Source organism: Paramormyrops kingsleyae, chromosome 8 (genome assembly GCF_048594095.1).
Source record: "Paramormyrops kingsleyae isolate MSU_618 chromosome 8, PKINGS_0.4, whole genome shotgun sequence".
Taxonomy (NCBI): Eukaryota; Metazoa; Chordata; class Actinopteri; order Osteoglossiformes; family Mormyridae; genus Paramormyrops; species Paramormyrops kingsleyae.
This window is the reverse complement of record NC_132804.1, coordinates 18,171,747-18,185,099: the sequence shown is the minus strand read 5'-3', so window position 1 is coordinate 18,185,099 and position 13,353 is coordinate 18,171,747. Positions and strand designations below refer to the sequence as shown.

The following is a 13,353-nucleotide window of genomic DNA, read 5'->3' as shown; positions in this document are numbered from 1 at the left end:
CAATGCGCTGTCTGCCATGATACCTCTGTATTCACAGTGCTGCCACGCCCAGTCCCATTGCGACCACGTTCTCTGTCTCCCTGCCTCTCCTGTTTCCCTTTTCTTCGCTCTTGCCTTTGCCTGCTTCCTTTAATATATGATCTAATAAGCTCTCTCTCACACACACAGATCTCACATCTTTGTCTGATATGCAGGGAAAAAAGCACAGTGCCAGTGTCCCAGCCTGGAAGGGAAGTAAAACTCAACCAGAATATGAGCCCACAAACCTCCTTTGAGTGACAACTACATTTTAACCCAAGCAGTTTTTATTGCCTTTTCTTTATACATTAATATGCTATAAATTTATCTGGTTACTCTTCATAAATAACCGGCGTTCACTTTAAAACAAAACAAAAAGATTTGCAATTTTTTTTCACATGTCAGTGTTATTCTAGTAACAGACATATTTCATGCTAATTTTGCATATTCTGTATATATAAAATGCTTGCTTTCCATAGACCAACATTAAGAAGATAAATACATTAATATTTCTGCTGTTTTCATTATGTAAGTCATTTAAAAGTCATTTGTGATTTTTCTTCGTGTTTCTGTTATAACTGTCTTTTAACAGTTCGAGTCAGTGAATATTTTTTATTTATAACTCATAACCAAACTGTCTCACTAAGGCCATAAAAGCTACAGGATGACTTTGCAGAAGCGTTTTCTGTGTGGAACATTAGGTGACTCACACATCTGGGGACATCTGAAGCTCTCTGTAAGAAGCTTGCTTATAAAAACAAGCAGGGTGATCTTCAGGTGTAACAAAGCGTCCCGTCTGACTCAGCACATTGATATGCGAAATACATGTTTACTTGTGTGGGACGATTATTGTACATCTGTCTTTGACTATGAGACCTTCACGGACAGAAGTGCAGCTGTGCATTAATTCTCAAAATACCATCACTGACTCTCTGAAGGTCGTCCTGCACCAGGAACAAAAGGCAATAAACTGAATTGGATGAGGCGCTTTACGAGGGGTAGAGGACTGAACAGAGATGTTCCATTTCTGCAGGTCAGAGGTCTTAGGAAGGATCCCTATAAACTATGGGGGAGGGGCCTTGATGGCATGTTGATTATTTTCATTAGCAAATGGCATTTATGTGTTCCCCAGTGTGACAGCTCAGTCTAAATAGACTGTGAATAATTACTGTTTGTGATCTATCTTTAATATTTGGTTGGAATGAATGAAATTAATTTGAATTCAGTTAATCCAATGCACATTAAAATGCGTTATAGTAATTAGCTACATATAAACGCTATAGATACGTATGTTTATAGTATTTCAAGTGAAGTGTGGGCCACGCATTATTATTTGGGTTCTATAGATTCATAACCACTTTGCAGTACTGATACATTCTGAAAATTAAATAAGTAATAACCATTTACTCTTCAATAGTACACAAGTGTTGCTCAAGGTATACGTGTGCGAAAAATGGTGATTAGAATCCTGAAGCTTCTGTTTCCATGTTTAACACCTGCAGAGAGTGCACCGGGCCCCTAACTACGGTAAATGAGGCTTTGCAAGCACTTTAGCATAAAGCAGCCTGACTCGCTGTCTGTTCCCCAAGGCTTCCGCCTTCACCTGGCTGCAAGCTGCTTTGGCCATTTGCCAGCTTTTGTCCTAACTGCTGGGATCTGGCTCGTCTAGTGATCAATATTTCTGCTTTATCCTCGCAGTATAATTCGATCAATTTACCATACAACAAATGAGTAGTTCTGTCTCGCTTTCCCCTCCTCTCTCGCTTTCTCTCTCCCTCTCTCGCTCATGGAAAATTTATGAATTTCTCATGTCTCTATTCCGGTACAGCACAATGTCCAGATGCCCACTAATTATATTTCCTGTTTGAGTTCTGCTCTCTCTTGCTCTTCAGTCCCTTCTGTGCAGAGGGAAAAAAAAACCCCTGTGTGTGAATCAAATCGTGCTTTTTTGACAGCTGTCAAAGCCTAATGACTGAGGTAAATTTAACGTCTTTTAAAATATGTGCCAGATGCAAATTTAGTGAACCCATCTCCAGTAATTATGATACATTTAGGAGATAATACATTTAAATCTATTCATTCGATTTGCCCATCCCAAATCTAGCATACATTTATGTATTTATACATATGAATCATACATATCCATCCATCCATTTTCCAAACCACTTATCCTTCTGGGTTGCGGGTGGTCCGGAGCCCATCCCGGAAGCTACGAGGACGAGACAGGGAACAACCCAGGATGGGGGGCCAGCCCATCGCAGGGTACGCTCACACACCATTCACTCACACATGCACACCTATGGGCAATGTAGTAACTCCAGCTAGCCTCAGCATGTCTTTGGACTGTGGGGGGAAACCGGAGCACATATATATTATCTGTATGCAGAGAATGACATCATCATATTTTTGCTTTTATATAGCTTCTCCAAAACATACAGCTGTATAATCTTTTTTTGAGACTTTTTCAGTTTCTTTTATGTCATCACCTTTTATGTCCTGTTGGTATATTAATTTGATTTGCACATAGCAAATTGTACAGATGCACAAACACTGAGTTTTGTGCGAATAAAAGGGCACACTTTTCCTAAAAACCTTTTCTGAAAATGTATAACCAAGTGCTACATAGTGGGTTTAAAAATACAAGATTTGTAGTATTCATTTAACAGTGTACTACTGTCCTCAAGTTCCTCTGTGCTCATCACACTTGCTTTTTTCTGATTTTCTGTTAGGATATTAAAGAATAATTTTTCTAGAAGTGTTTGGTTTGTAAATCTTTACAGTCTATGAGCACCAAGGACAAGTATATGGCGCCAGAACATGGGTAGGAGATAAATCTGGACCCACACACCCCCCACCCCACTAATCCATCATTTTCCACTCCTCATTTTATAAAAAAATCACCACTGGTAGGTTGAGTGAGTGTCCTACTGCTTTTAAATTGTACCACTATGTAGCATCATCTTCTATCTTTCATTGCTTCTAGTTTTATTAGTCTGTGTAGGAGATCAAGCAGATGACAGCAGATGGTGAGGAAGGAACAGGGATGTGTCTTTCTGGGGAATGTGACGAGTGAGGCAGATGTCAGCAGATGGTGAGGAAGGAACAGGGATGTGTCTTTCTGGGGAATGTGATGAGTGAGGCAGATGTCAGCAGATGGTGAGGAAGGAACAGGGATGTGTCTTTCTGGGGAATGTGACGAGTGAGGCAGATGTCAGCAGATGGTGAGGAAGGAACAGGGATGTGTCTTTCTGGGGCATGTGATGAAGAGTGAGGCAGATGTCAGCAGATGGTGAGGAAGGAACAGGGATGTGTCTTTCTGGGGAATGTGATGAAGAGTGAGGCAGATGTCAGCAGATGGTGAGGAAGGAACAGGGATGTGTCTTTCTGGGGAATGTGAAGAGTGAAGCAGATGTCAGCAGATGGTGAGGAAGGAACAGGGATGTGTCTTTCTGGGGAATGTGATGAAGAGTGAGGCAGATGTCAGCAGATGGTGAGGAAGGAACAGGGATGTGTCTTTCTGGGGCATGTGATGAAGAGTGAGGCAGATGTCAGCAGATGGTGAGGAAGGAACAGGGATGTGTCTTTCTGGGGAATGTGAAGAGTGAGGCAGATGTCAGCAGATGATGAGGAAGGAACAGGGATGTGTCTTTCTGGGGCATGTGATGAAGAGTGAGGCAGATGTTAGCAGATGGTGAGGAAGGAACAGGGATGTGCCTTTCAGGGGAATGTGAAGAGTGAGGCAGATGTCAGCAGATCATGAGGAAGGAACAGGGATGTGCCTTTCTGGGTAATGTGAAGCGTGAGGCATAGTTGCCATTAATATCTGCATTTACGCTTCCATATACACAATATAGACAAAAATTTTGTGCCACACCTCTTAATTGTTGAATTCAGGTGTTTCATTCAGGTCGCATTCAGACCCATAGCCATGCAGTCAGGTGTACAAACATTTGTGAAAGAATGGGTTGTTCTGAAGAGCTCAGATCATTAAGGTGTGATATTGTCATAGAATGCCACCTTTGCAATAAGTAATAAGTGATAGATGAGTCTGAGTTTAGCAGATGGCAGGAGAACATTACCTACCTGACAGCATTGTGCCAACCGTAATGTTTGGTGGAGGAGGGATAATGGTATGGGGTTGTTTTTCGGGGGCTGGGCTAGGCCCCTTAGTTCCAGTGAAGAGAACTCTTAATGCTTCAGCATATCAAGATATTTTGGACAATTCTATGCTTCCAACTTTGTGGGATCAGTTTGGGGAAGAACCTTTTCTGTTCCAGTGTGACTGTGCCCCAGTGAGGTTGATGTGGAACAACTTGACTGGCCTGCACAGAGCCCTGGAACAGATTGGGAGCCAGGCTTTCACATTCAACATCAGTGCCTCACTTCACAAATGCCCTTCTGGACGAATGGGCAAAAAATACCCACAGACACACTCCAATATCCTGTGGAAAGTCTTCCCAGAAGAGTGGCAGCTGTTACAGCTGCAAGGGGAGCCAATTCCATATTGATGCATATGGATTTAGAATGAGATGTCATAAAACTTCCTGTAGGTGTAATGAGCAGGTGTCCCAATACTTTTGTCAATACAGCGTCCTTTAAGACTCATCCACTCACACGTCCAACCCCGAGAGCACCGGATATGTTGCCAGGTGACTGACTGTGTTGTCAGGGCAACAAGGGAAAGTAACCACATTGGAATGAAAGAGAAGATGAGCAAAATGGAACAGAGGGAAGGAAGGATTTTTGAGATTCTGATGAGGAACTCCAGGCCTCTTGAGCAAAATGATTACATTTTGCCTGTCTAAGTTTATATATGTTTATTTTTTCTCACTTCTACCTAGTGCTGGTGGATTGTCTAGAGAGAACCACCCAATTTGGTGTTTTCTAAATTAAATGTGTTGTATTACAGGAAAAAAAGAACTGGAATATAACTCATGGGTTATATTAATTTAAATACACAGCAGTAATTGCACTGAATAGCCATAAATGTGATACGTTGTTGGAAGTGACATTGCATTGTTGACTGATTCTGGTTAAATGGTTCAGCCTATTAGGGAGTCTTCTTGATGATGATGAAAATGATAACAATAACAATAGTTGTATCAATATACTACATTTTAGTGATTCAACACATTACAAATACAGAAATGGCTATATTGAAAGAAATAAAATTGCATTCAGATACTTTGTTCCATAGTAATATATAATGTCATTGCTTTTAGTAGCACTGTCCTGGTTCAAATTAACACATGTAACCTTTTGTTCAGTGCTCTGTTACCACTTTCTGTGTCAGTCAGTGACATCAAAATGACCAAAAAAAAAAAAACGCTTGATGTCTTGGTAAGTTATTACCAGCCAGGCTTCACTTCATAAATCAAGATACAGTTACCTGCTTCATATCTTTGTATTCATCAATAATTCAAGACAAGTGATTCATGGGAGATTCATTAATGACCTAAATGAAAATAAATCTTCCACTCTAATCATTGTGAATACTGTGGATTTCTTAAATTTCCAACCAGTAAATTTCACCTAAAGGAATACTTACATATATTTACAATATTTCTGCGACAGTGTACACTTGTATTCATCAACTGTACAATATGAAGTGCCTGCTGCATAATACAAATGTGTGTGTGTGTGTATATATATATATATATATATATATATATATATATATATATATATATATGTTCAAATTTGTAAGTTTTGTACATTTGCAGGCAGTCTGAGGCCAAAAGGATCAAAGTTTTTGCCTACGGACCATTCGGTAACTCCTATTTAAATTTAATAGAGATTTCTACAGGATCTTTTTTTGATGATTGATGTCCATCAGTCTGTTGTCAGATCAGGGTCATTTTTTTATTGGCAGTGGACCCAGGAATATAACGTTTCTGCTTTAATACTTTAAACTGAGTGTGGTTTCTGCTGTTTTCAGTGCTAATGGCACGCTTGCCTGAATACTTTTTTTCCTCAAAAAAATGCCTATATAAAAATGGGAATAGTTTTCACAATCTAAAACCATTACTCGTTCATAGCATGATCAGTAAAAAACATACTCAAGAATAACGTGAATTTTGAGAAACTATGCTCTGTAAATAGCCCCACAAGACTACAGCTGGTGTAAGTAATGGCCGCTCTTCCCGCGAGGCTCCCTGGGGGCTCCACTGCCTAGCATGTGGTGTGTCAGGTTGCCATTCTGCCCCAGCACATGCACAATAAAAGCAGCAGGCTGCAGTGAATCATCAGACTCCATCCCGTACCCCCAGGACAGACCTGGAGCAGAGCTTGGATCATTGTGTAAGTATCACTCTGATGCGCAATTAACCGACATACTGGACAATATGCAGTCTCAGATTTTTTTGCCACATTATTTTGTTGGTTCGACCCTTTTGTTGAGCAAGATCGTTGCCCGCAAACTGCTTGCAAATTTTAAAATTTGATTGCAACAGAAAACAGAGCAACCTACAGTTCCAATGAGACCCAATTCAACACTCACTGTTTAATCAATAACTCGGTACAGAACACCATTTCAACTCGTCAAAACATTTTTATTGCAAAATTCAATTGGCAATAGGTGACAAAAGACTTATTTCTACCATTTTATATATATAATTTCAGCTGTGATTCTTCAATTTTCATGTATTTGTGTGGTCTTTTTATGATAGAATGCAGCTCTTCACTAGGATCTGAATGTCTCCACATCAATGCCAGTAATTTCTTATTTATTCATGATGTTCATTGTCCATTACTTTTAAATCTCAGAGGGTTGAGTGCTATCTAGATAAAGAATCAGGATCCAAGTCAAAATGAACCACCCAGTGGTCAGTGATATTAATAATTCAAGGCTGGTATACATTATATCTTGAGTGCAACTTGAGTTATGTCTAATCAATGACATTTCTTTTGTAAAATTAAACTCTCATATGCCTGAATACACATCCATCAATTTTTGTTACTGTTCATCCTGTTCAGGATTGTGGGAGGCTGGAACCCATGGGTGAAAGGGTGGGGTGCGAACCCTAGAACTGTTAAACTTCCAGCAATTATTAGTGGTAAACAGCTGCTGCTCTTTAATGAAGACTGTTTAAAATCTGCAATGCATTTGAGGGAATTTAAATTTACATATAGGCAATACAAGCTGACTGAAAGCAGTGTCTGGGATGACAAACTCCCCATAAGGTAAACCTTTCAGAGTGCAATGAACACTGGGATGGCATGTGAAAAAAGGACGCTGTGACAGAATTGGGCCAATCTGGGGTTTGAGGTGTTGACTGATGGCACCTGTCCCTTATGTTTTTCTGAAGATTTAATCAGCATCACAAAAAAACACTAATTTCCACAGGTTGCGTGCAGTCTTCCTATCACCACATTGAAGTATACAAGTTTAATTCAGGCCTAACAACTAGCTCTGCTAATCAAATATTCACAATTCATCTTTTCAAACCAGCATAATCTCAGGCAAAAAAAGGTACCCCCTAGATGGGGTCCAAGACACAGGGCAGATATAGCCACACTCCAGGCAACACAAAAATGCCAATTAGTCTCCCAGAATACCAGAAGGAAAATATGCAAACCCCCCAAAGAGCAGAGATGGGACTGAAACAGAGTTACCCAGTGAGAAACTCAACTATTTGGACAGTGTCAAACTGCAAGGCCAACTGGTCATACAGTGGGGGGAAAAAAAAGACAGCACTCCAAAAATAAGGCATAGTTCATTTATTACAACAGGAAAGTGTTCAAACAAGAGACTGTCTGGGACAGAATTAATAGTTCAAAACTAAAAGGAAAGGCTTACAGGTTTGGAAGACAGTAACATTCATAACACAACTTAATACTCTTCTCCCTCTTCTTCACCATCCATACTATCTGCTCCCACTTCCTCATAATCCTTCTCTAGGGCTGCCATATCCTCCCTAGCTTCAGAGAACTCTCCTTCCTCCATACCCTCTCCCACATACCAGTGCACAAAGGCTCGCTTGGCATACATCAGATCAAACTTGTGATCTAGGCGAGCCCAGGCCTCTGCAATAGCAGTGGTGTTGCTCAGCATGCATACAGCCCTCTGAACCTTGGCCAGATCTCCACCTGGAACCACAGTAGGAGGCTGATAATTGATGCCAACCTTGAAACCAGTGGGGCACCAGTCAACAAACTGGATGGTGCGCTTGGTCTTGATGGTGGCAATGGCTGCATTGACATCTTTGGGTACCACGTCACCACGGTACAACAAGCAACAGGCCATGTACTTGCCGTGGCGAGGGTCACATTTGACCATCTGATTGGCCGGCTCAAAGCAGGCATTTGTGATCTCGCTTACAGTTAGCTGCTCATGGTATGCCTTCTCTGCAGAGATAACTGGAGCATAAGTAGCTAGAGGGAAGTGGATACGAGGGTAGGGCACCAAGTTGGTCTGGAATTCTGTCAAATCAACATTGAGGGCACCATCAAATCGCAGGGAAGCAGTGATGGAGGACACAATCTGGCTAATCAACCTGTTGAGGTTGGTGTAGGATGGACGCTCGATGTCGAGATTCCTTCGACAGATGTCATAAATGGCCTCGTTATCAACCATGAAGGCACAGTCAGAGTGCTCTAGGGTGGTGTGGGTGGTTAGAATGGCATTGTAGGGCTCCACTACAGCCGTGGACACTTGAGGGGCAGGGTAGATGGAGAATTCCAGTTTGGACTTCTTGCCGTAGTCAACAGACAGGCGTTCCATCAGCAAGGAGGTAAAACCAGAACCGGTACCACCTCCAAAGCTGTGGAACACCAGAAATCCTTGGAGACCTGTGCACTGGTCAGCCTGGAGAAAGTGAAAGAAGAGATCTGAGTAAAAACTAGAGGGGGGGGAACTAGAACAGAGTAAATATGGTATAGGATTCTCACCAGTTTGCGGACCCTGTCCAAAACCAGGTCGATGATCTCTTTGCCGATGGTATAATGCCCACGGGCGTAGTTGTTGGCAGCATCTTCTTTGCCAGTGATGAGCTGCTCAGGGTGGAACAGCTGCCGGTAGGTCCCAGTACGTACCTCATCTGAGAAGGAACAAACTTAATCATTAGCAAAGAGGCAAAGTATGGTTGTGCGCTGACTCAATGGGCCCAGGAAGAGAGCTTACCAATAACCGTGGGCTCCAGATCCACAAAGACCGCCCTGGGCACATGCTTCCCAGCTCCTGTCTCACTGAAGAAGGTGTTGAAGGAGTCATCCCCTCCTCCGATGGTCTTGTCACTGGGCATCTGCCCATCCGGCTGGATCCCATGCTCAAGGCAGTAGAGCTCCCAGCAGGCATTGCCAATCTGGACACCAGCCTGGCCAACGTGGATGGAGATGCACTCACGCTGCACAAGAGGGGGGTGGGGGGAAAGTATGATCAATCTCCTTCAAAGAAGAGATACAAACATTTGTCACATTGTATTACTCAGAGTACCACAGCTTATAAACAAATAGCTGGGCGGTATGACCAAAAATTTATATCACGGTATTTTTCAAAGTTATATTGGTTTCATGGTATACGACAGTATTTTTAATTATGACTGGGTGTTCACCACATTTTAGTTTCATGTTTCTGCATTGTTTCCACATTAACTATATTATATTTTATTATTAGCCACCGCGCCTATCCACTACCTTAATGATAACATACGGCTAACGTGTTTGTTGGCCAACTGTTTATAAACGGCTAATGTTAACTTGGCTGGCGCACACCTTAACATTTTTGATAAGTGTTTAATAGTTCAGTGTTGCTAGAACACAAGCTTTACTAACCTCGCAAAATTTCTCATAAAGACCGGGATATCGGTCTTTAAGATGTTTTGCCAAATTTGCCATGCTACTTGACTGTCACCACAACTCTGTAGCACTGTTTGCATAGAGGCTTAGACATCCTTAGCCTTTCCATGCCTGTCTGCAAAATACTCCCAAACTGCACTTTTGCTTTAAAAAAAAAAAAAAAAAACTAAAGCAGCTTGCGAGGTGCCTTCAACTGCAGCATAATCCATGTTTGGCCAAATCTGTATGTGTGTGTTAACCAGTGCAGATGCACTCAGCGGCTATTAAGAGGGGAGGGGCTGCACGAGTGCGTGCACGCGCGCCTGTGCTGTAGCGGCGCTGAAGTGTGGCGAATGAGGCGAAAACCACACTGTTGGCATCAATAATAGTGAAAATGAGTTTCTAATCAGATACTAATTTTTAATATTGATTAGTATCTGAGAATCGATTTTTTGATAACCCCAGTGTTTCATTATTTTCAACTAACACCACATGATTTAGCATGCCAGTGCTCATATGCACCTCAGAGACCTGAATAGTTTCTGGAGTAAGTGGCCATACTTTGAAACAAAGGTGATGCTGGTTTAAAAAGGCTACTGTTATTCCAGTTGCATGCACTTCAAACTAACTATTAAAGAACTTCACACTATGGATTACTTTAAGTACCACCAGGGTGGTATGTGGCTACATGGTTTACACTTCTTTGCATAACATTGGAAGGTTTGCCAGTCTGAATCTTGTCTTCCGCAGAATAATCACATTGCTGTTGGGCTCTTAAGCAACCCCCCCCCCCCCCCCCCCCCCAGACATGCTCCACTCTGCACTCTGACCACAAGTTTTGCTCACAGTATATCTACAAATGTAAGCAAGACAGAATATCCTAAAGCACTAAAACCAGTGATATAGTGCTAGTATTACACATACATAGCAAAGACCATAGAAATGTATATACTGCTGCACACCCAACCATGTAAATTCATGTGTGACACAGCCTGGCATCAAGCAGTAACAATACGGCAATTGTTCTTTCCACTGGTAATCCCCTTATGGCACCCAAGAGTCAGCAGGTTTTAGTTGAACAGAGGCTTTGGCTGTAACTGCTGAGAGAACCAAACTTTTATAAAACTAACCATTGAAGTGTTGCTCCAAAAATCCTTCACCAAAACAATGCAGCCAGTTTTTAAGCACAAGCCCCATGACAAGAGCTTCTGGACCTGATTTCAGCCTTACAAATCTTTAAGGATTTGTAGTTTAATATCTGTCTTTCTCCCCAGAACTTTTTAAAATATGCATCTTGATTCAGGAATCTTGTTGGCTTAAGGACTGGCTATGATCCCAAAAACTTTACAGGCAATGAGAGATGTTTTATAAAATCACTAGAAGGCACAATTTAAAGTGACAGACAGTGCAATTACTAGATTGCAGAGTAAACAGGCACTTATATGGGGTACCCATCTCCCCTTAAATCATCCCTCTTGTGAATTAATAGGTGCAGCAGTGTGAAAGAGTACTTGATCTTTATTAAAAGGAAAGAATTTTTAAATTTATTAATTTGCAAACATTTCTTCAAAGGCCATTTAAGAGCATTATGTCAGATGTGAAAGATTATAAATGAATAGTTTTAGTATCTTCAGGACTTTCGACCACTAGAACTGGCTGGATTCGTATGCCTGAGGCGAGACAGTATACTGAACTGGAATTCATACTTAACTTGGACGAGTCACAAACTCTAGTCGCTCATTCAGTACAGTACACGGAGAAAACCGCATCTGAGACGACGGTTAACATGCCACATGTCACCAAGGACGGCGAAGGCACGCTCAGGTTCAACGTTAGCCGCCGGTAAATTCGGGTCACAGAATCAGTGATACGGTATCATTCTTACGGGGCAGGGGGTGGTGATTAGATAAAGTTGATAAAATACCGATTAGCGTTACAAGATAGGTGCGGCAGGCGAAAGGACAGCCATAAAAGGAAATCTCATCTCTGGCGCAATAGCAAAAGCTAAAAGAACGTACAATAGACTGAATAGTCAATAATCCTACGCATTTGAAAAGGGCTAGGAATGCTAAACACGCAGTACTGCGGAGAGCACATGGGATAGAGTTCAGTTACATCACCACTTTGAAAACGTAGTATTAATTAGCAATCAAAATTAAAACGAATAATTGAACAATTCACGGTTAACGTTTTATACAAAATAATGAAAATAGATTCACACTTACCATGATAAGGCAGAAACGGTCTGATGTGAATATGAGAAACTAAAAACAACTTTTATGTGCGACTCTCACTGAAAGACTGATTAGGAGTCTGTAGTGAGAAGTTTAGCGAAGTAACTGGGTGGGGCAATTTATACAAACTGACAAGTTTTCAAAGAGGCGGGACGAACTAAACTAAATTTCGCCCCTCCGCTCATAACCTCATTCTATTGGTCGAAAGCGAAACCCTTGATATCCGCTATTGGTCCGTTTAAAATTTTAAATTATAGTTGTCTAGTTGTCGACTTGTCGGAATGTAAGTTGTCCGGAAATATTACCATTTACGTTAGTAAGCAGTATTTGAATGAAGAAAGCCATGGAATAGCTAGAAATGTCTCAAACTCATCAGTAGAATCACAGGCTCGCTTTCCCCACTGTTTACATGAAGTGTTCATCTTAAACGTTGGTGTGAGCGAGTACTTTTTAAAGTTCTAGTGTTGCGATAGTTGGGGGGGGGGGGGCTCGGAGAGTCACATGAGTGCTTTTCAGTTGGCAGGAAACTGCAATCGTTTGACTGCTCTTAGAAAACGGGAACGTGGCCCCAAGGAACCAGAAGTAACGCCACAAAATGCTCTAGTAACAAAAAACAAAAATTTAGGGTGGTTTATTATAAAATACGCGTATAGCATGAAGTATCGCCTCAACCAGAGAAAGATTAGAAAACCATGCGAATTGATAATAAAAAGGCATCTTTTGAAAGAGCAGGGGTGGTACCCAATGCCTTGGCTGAAATGATCCTCTGAGGTTCTTTAAGATCTGTCCTCCTAATCATTGGCCGATATCTATTTGGTGAGTTCACTCCTGCCCCTTCACCTCCTTATAGCTACTGTGTGGTGAGCGTACTGGCACAGAATGGCTGCCATTGCATCATCCAGGTGGGGGCTACACAGTGGTGATGGTTGAAGTGGCTCTGGATTGGTTCTGTAAAGTGCTTTGAGTGTCTTGAAAAGCGCTGTATAAATGTAACATTCATTCATTCGTATTGTCAGCTCTCTTTTTTGTTGTACAAACGTTTTTTTTGTAGTATGACATAATCCATACAGAAACTAATCTACCCAGAAATGCTCCATTAGTTCATCAATATCTTCTAGTGGAGGATACACACCTGCATTTAACTACATTAAACTTCAAGTGGGTGTTTCACCACTAACGATGGCCCATTAAGTTATTTTACAAAGCAATAGCAGATGGAATTAAATGATTAATGAATGCATTTATAAATAATAAATTATAAATTCCTAATATTACCTGGAAAGGGTAATCCTTCATATTTCGGATTGTGTCTTGTTTTATAACCCTG

The 13,353-nt window shown here is 41.3% G+C and overlaps 1 protein-coding gene across 1 annotated transcript; it reads right to left on the bottom strand.

The window, feature by feature from the left end:
* Window positions 1–7,722: 7,722 nt before the first annotated feature.
* Window positions 7,723–12,180, bottom strand: LOC111854502 (tubulin alpha-1C chain). Its single transcript, XM_023832501.2, has 4 exons — window positions 12,018–12,180; window positions 9,140–9,362; window positions 8,908–9,056; window positions 7,723–8,824 (listed from the first exon to the last, which is right to left on the bottom strand). The coding sequence occupies exons 1-4, from the start codon at window positions 12,018–12,020 to the stop codon at window positions 7,850–7,852; spliced, it is 1,350 nt and encodes a 449-aa protein (XP_023688269.2). The 5' UTR covers window positions 12,021–12,180; the 3' UTR covers window positions 7,723–7,849.
* Between the last annotated feature and the right edge of the window lie 1,173 nt (window positions 12,181–13,353).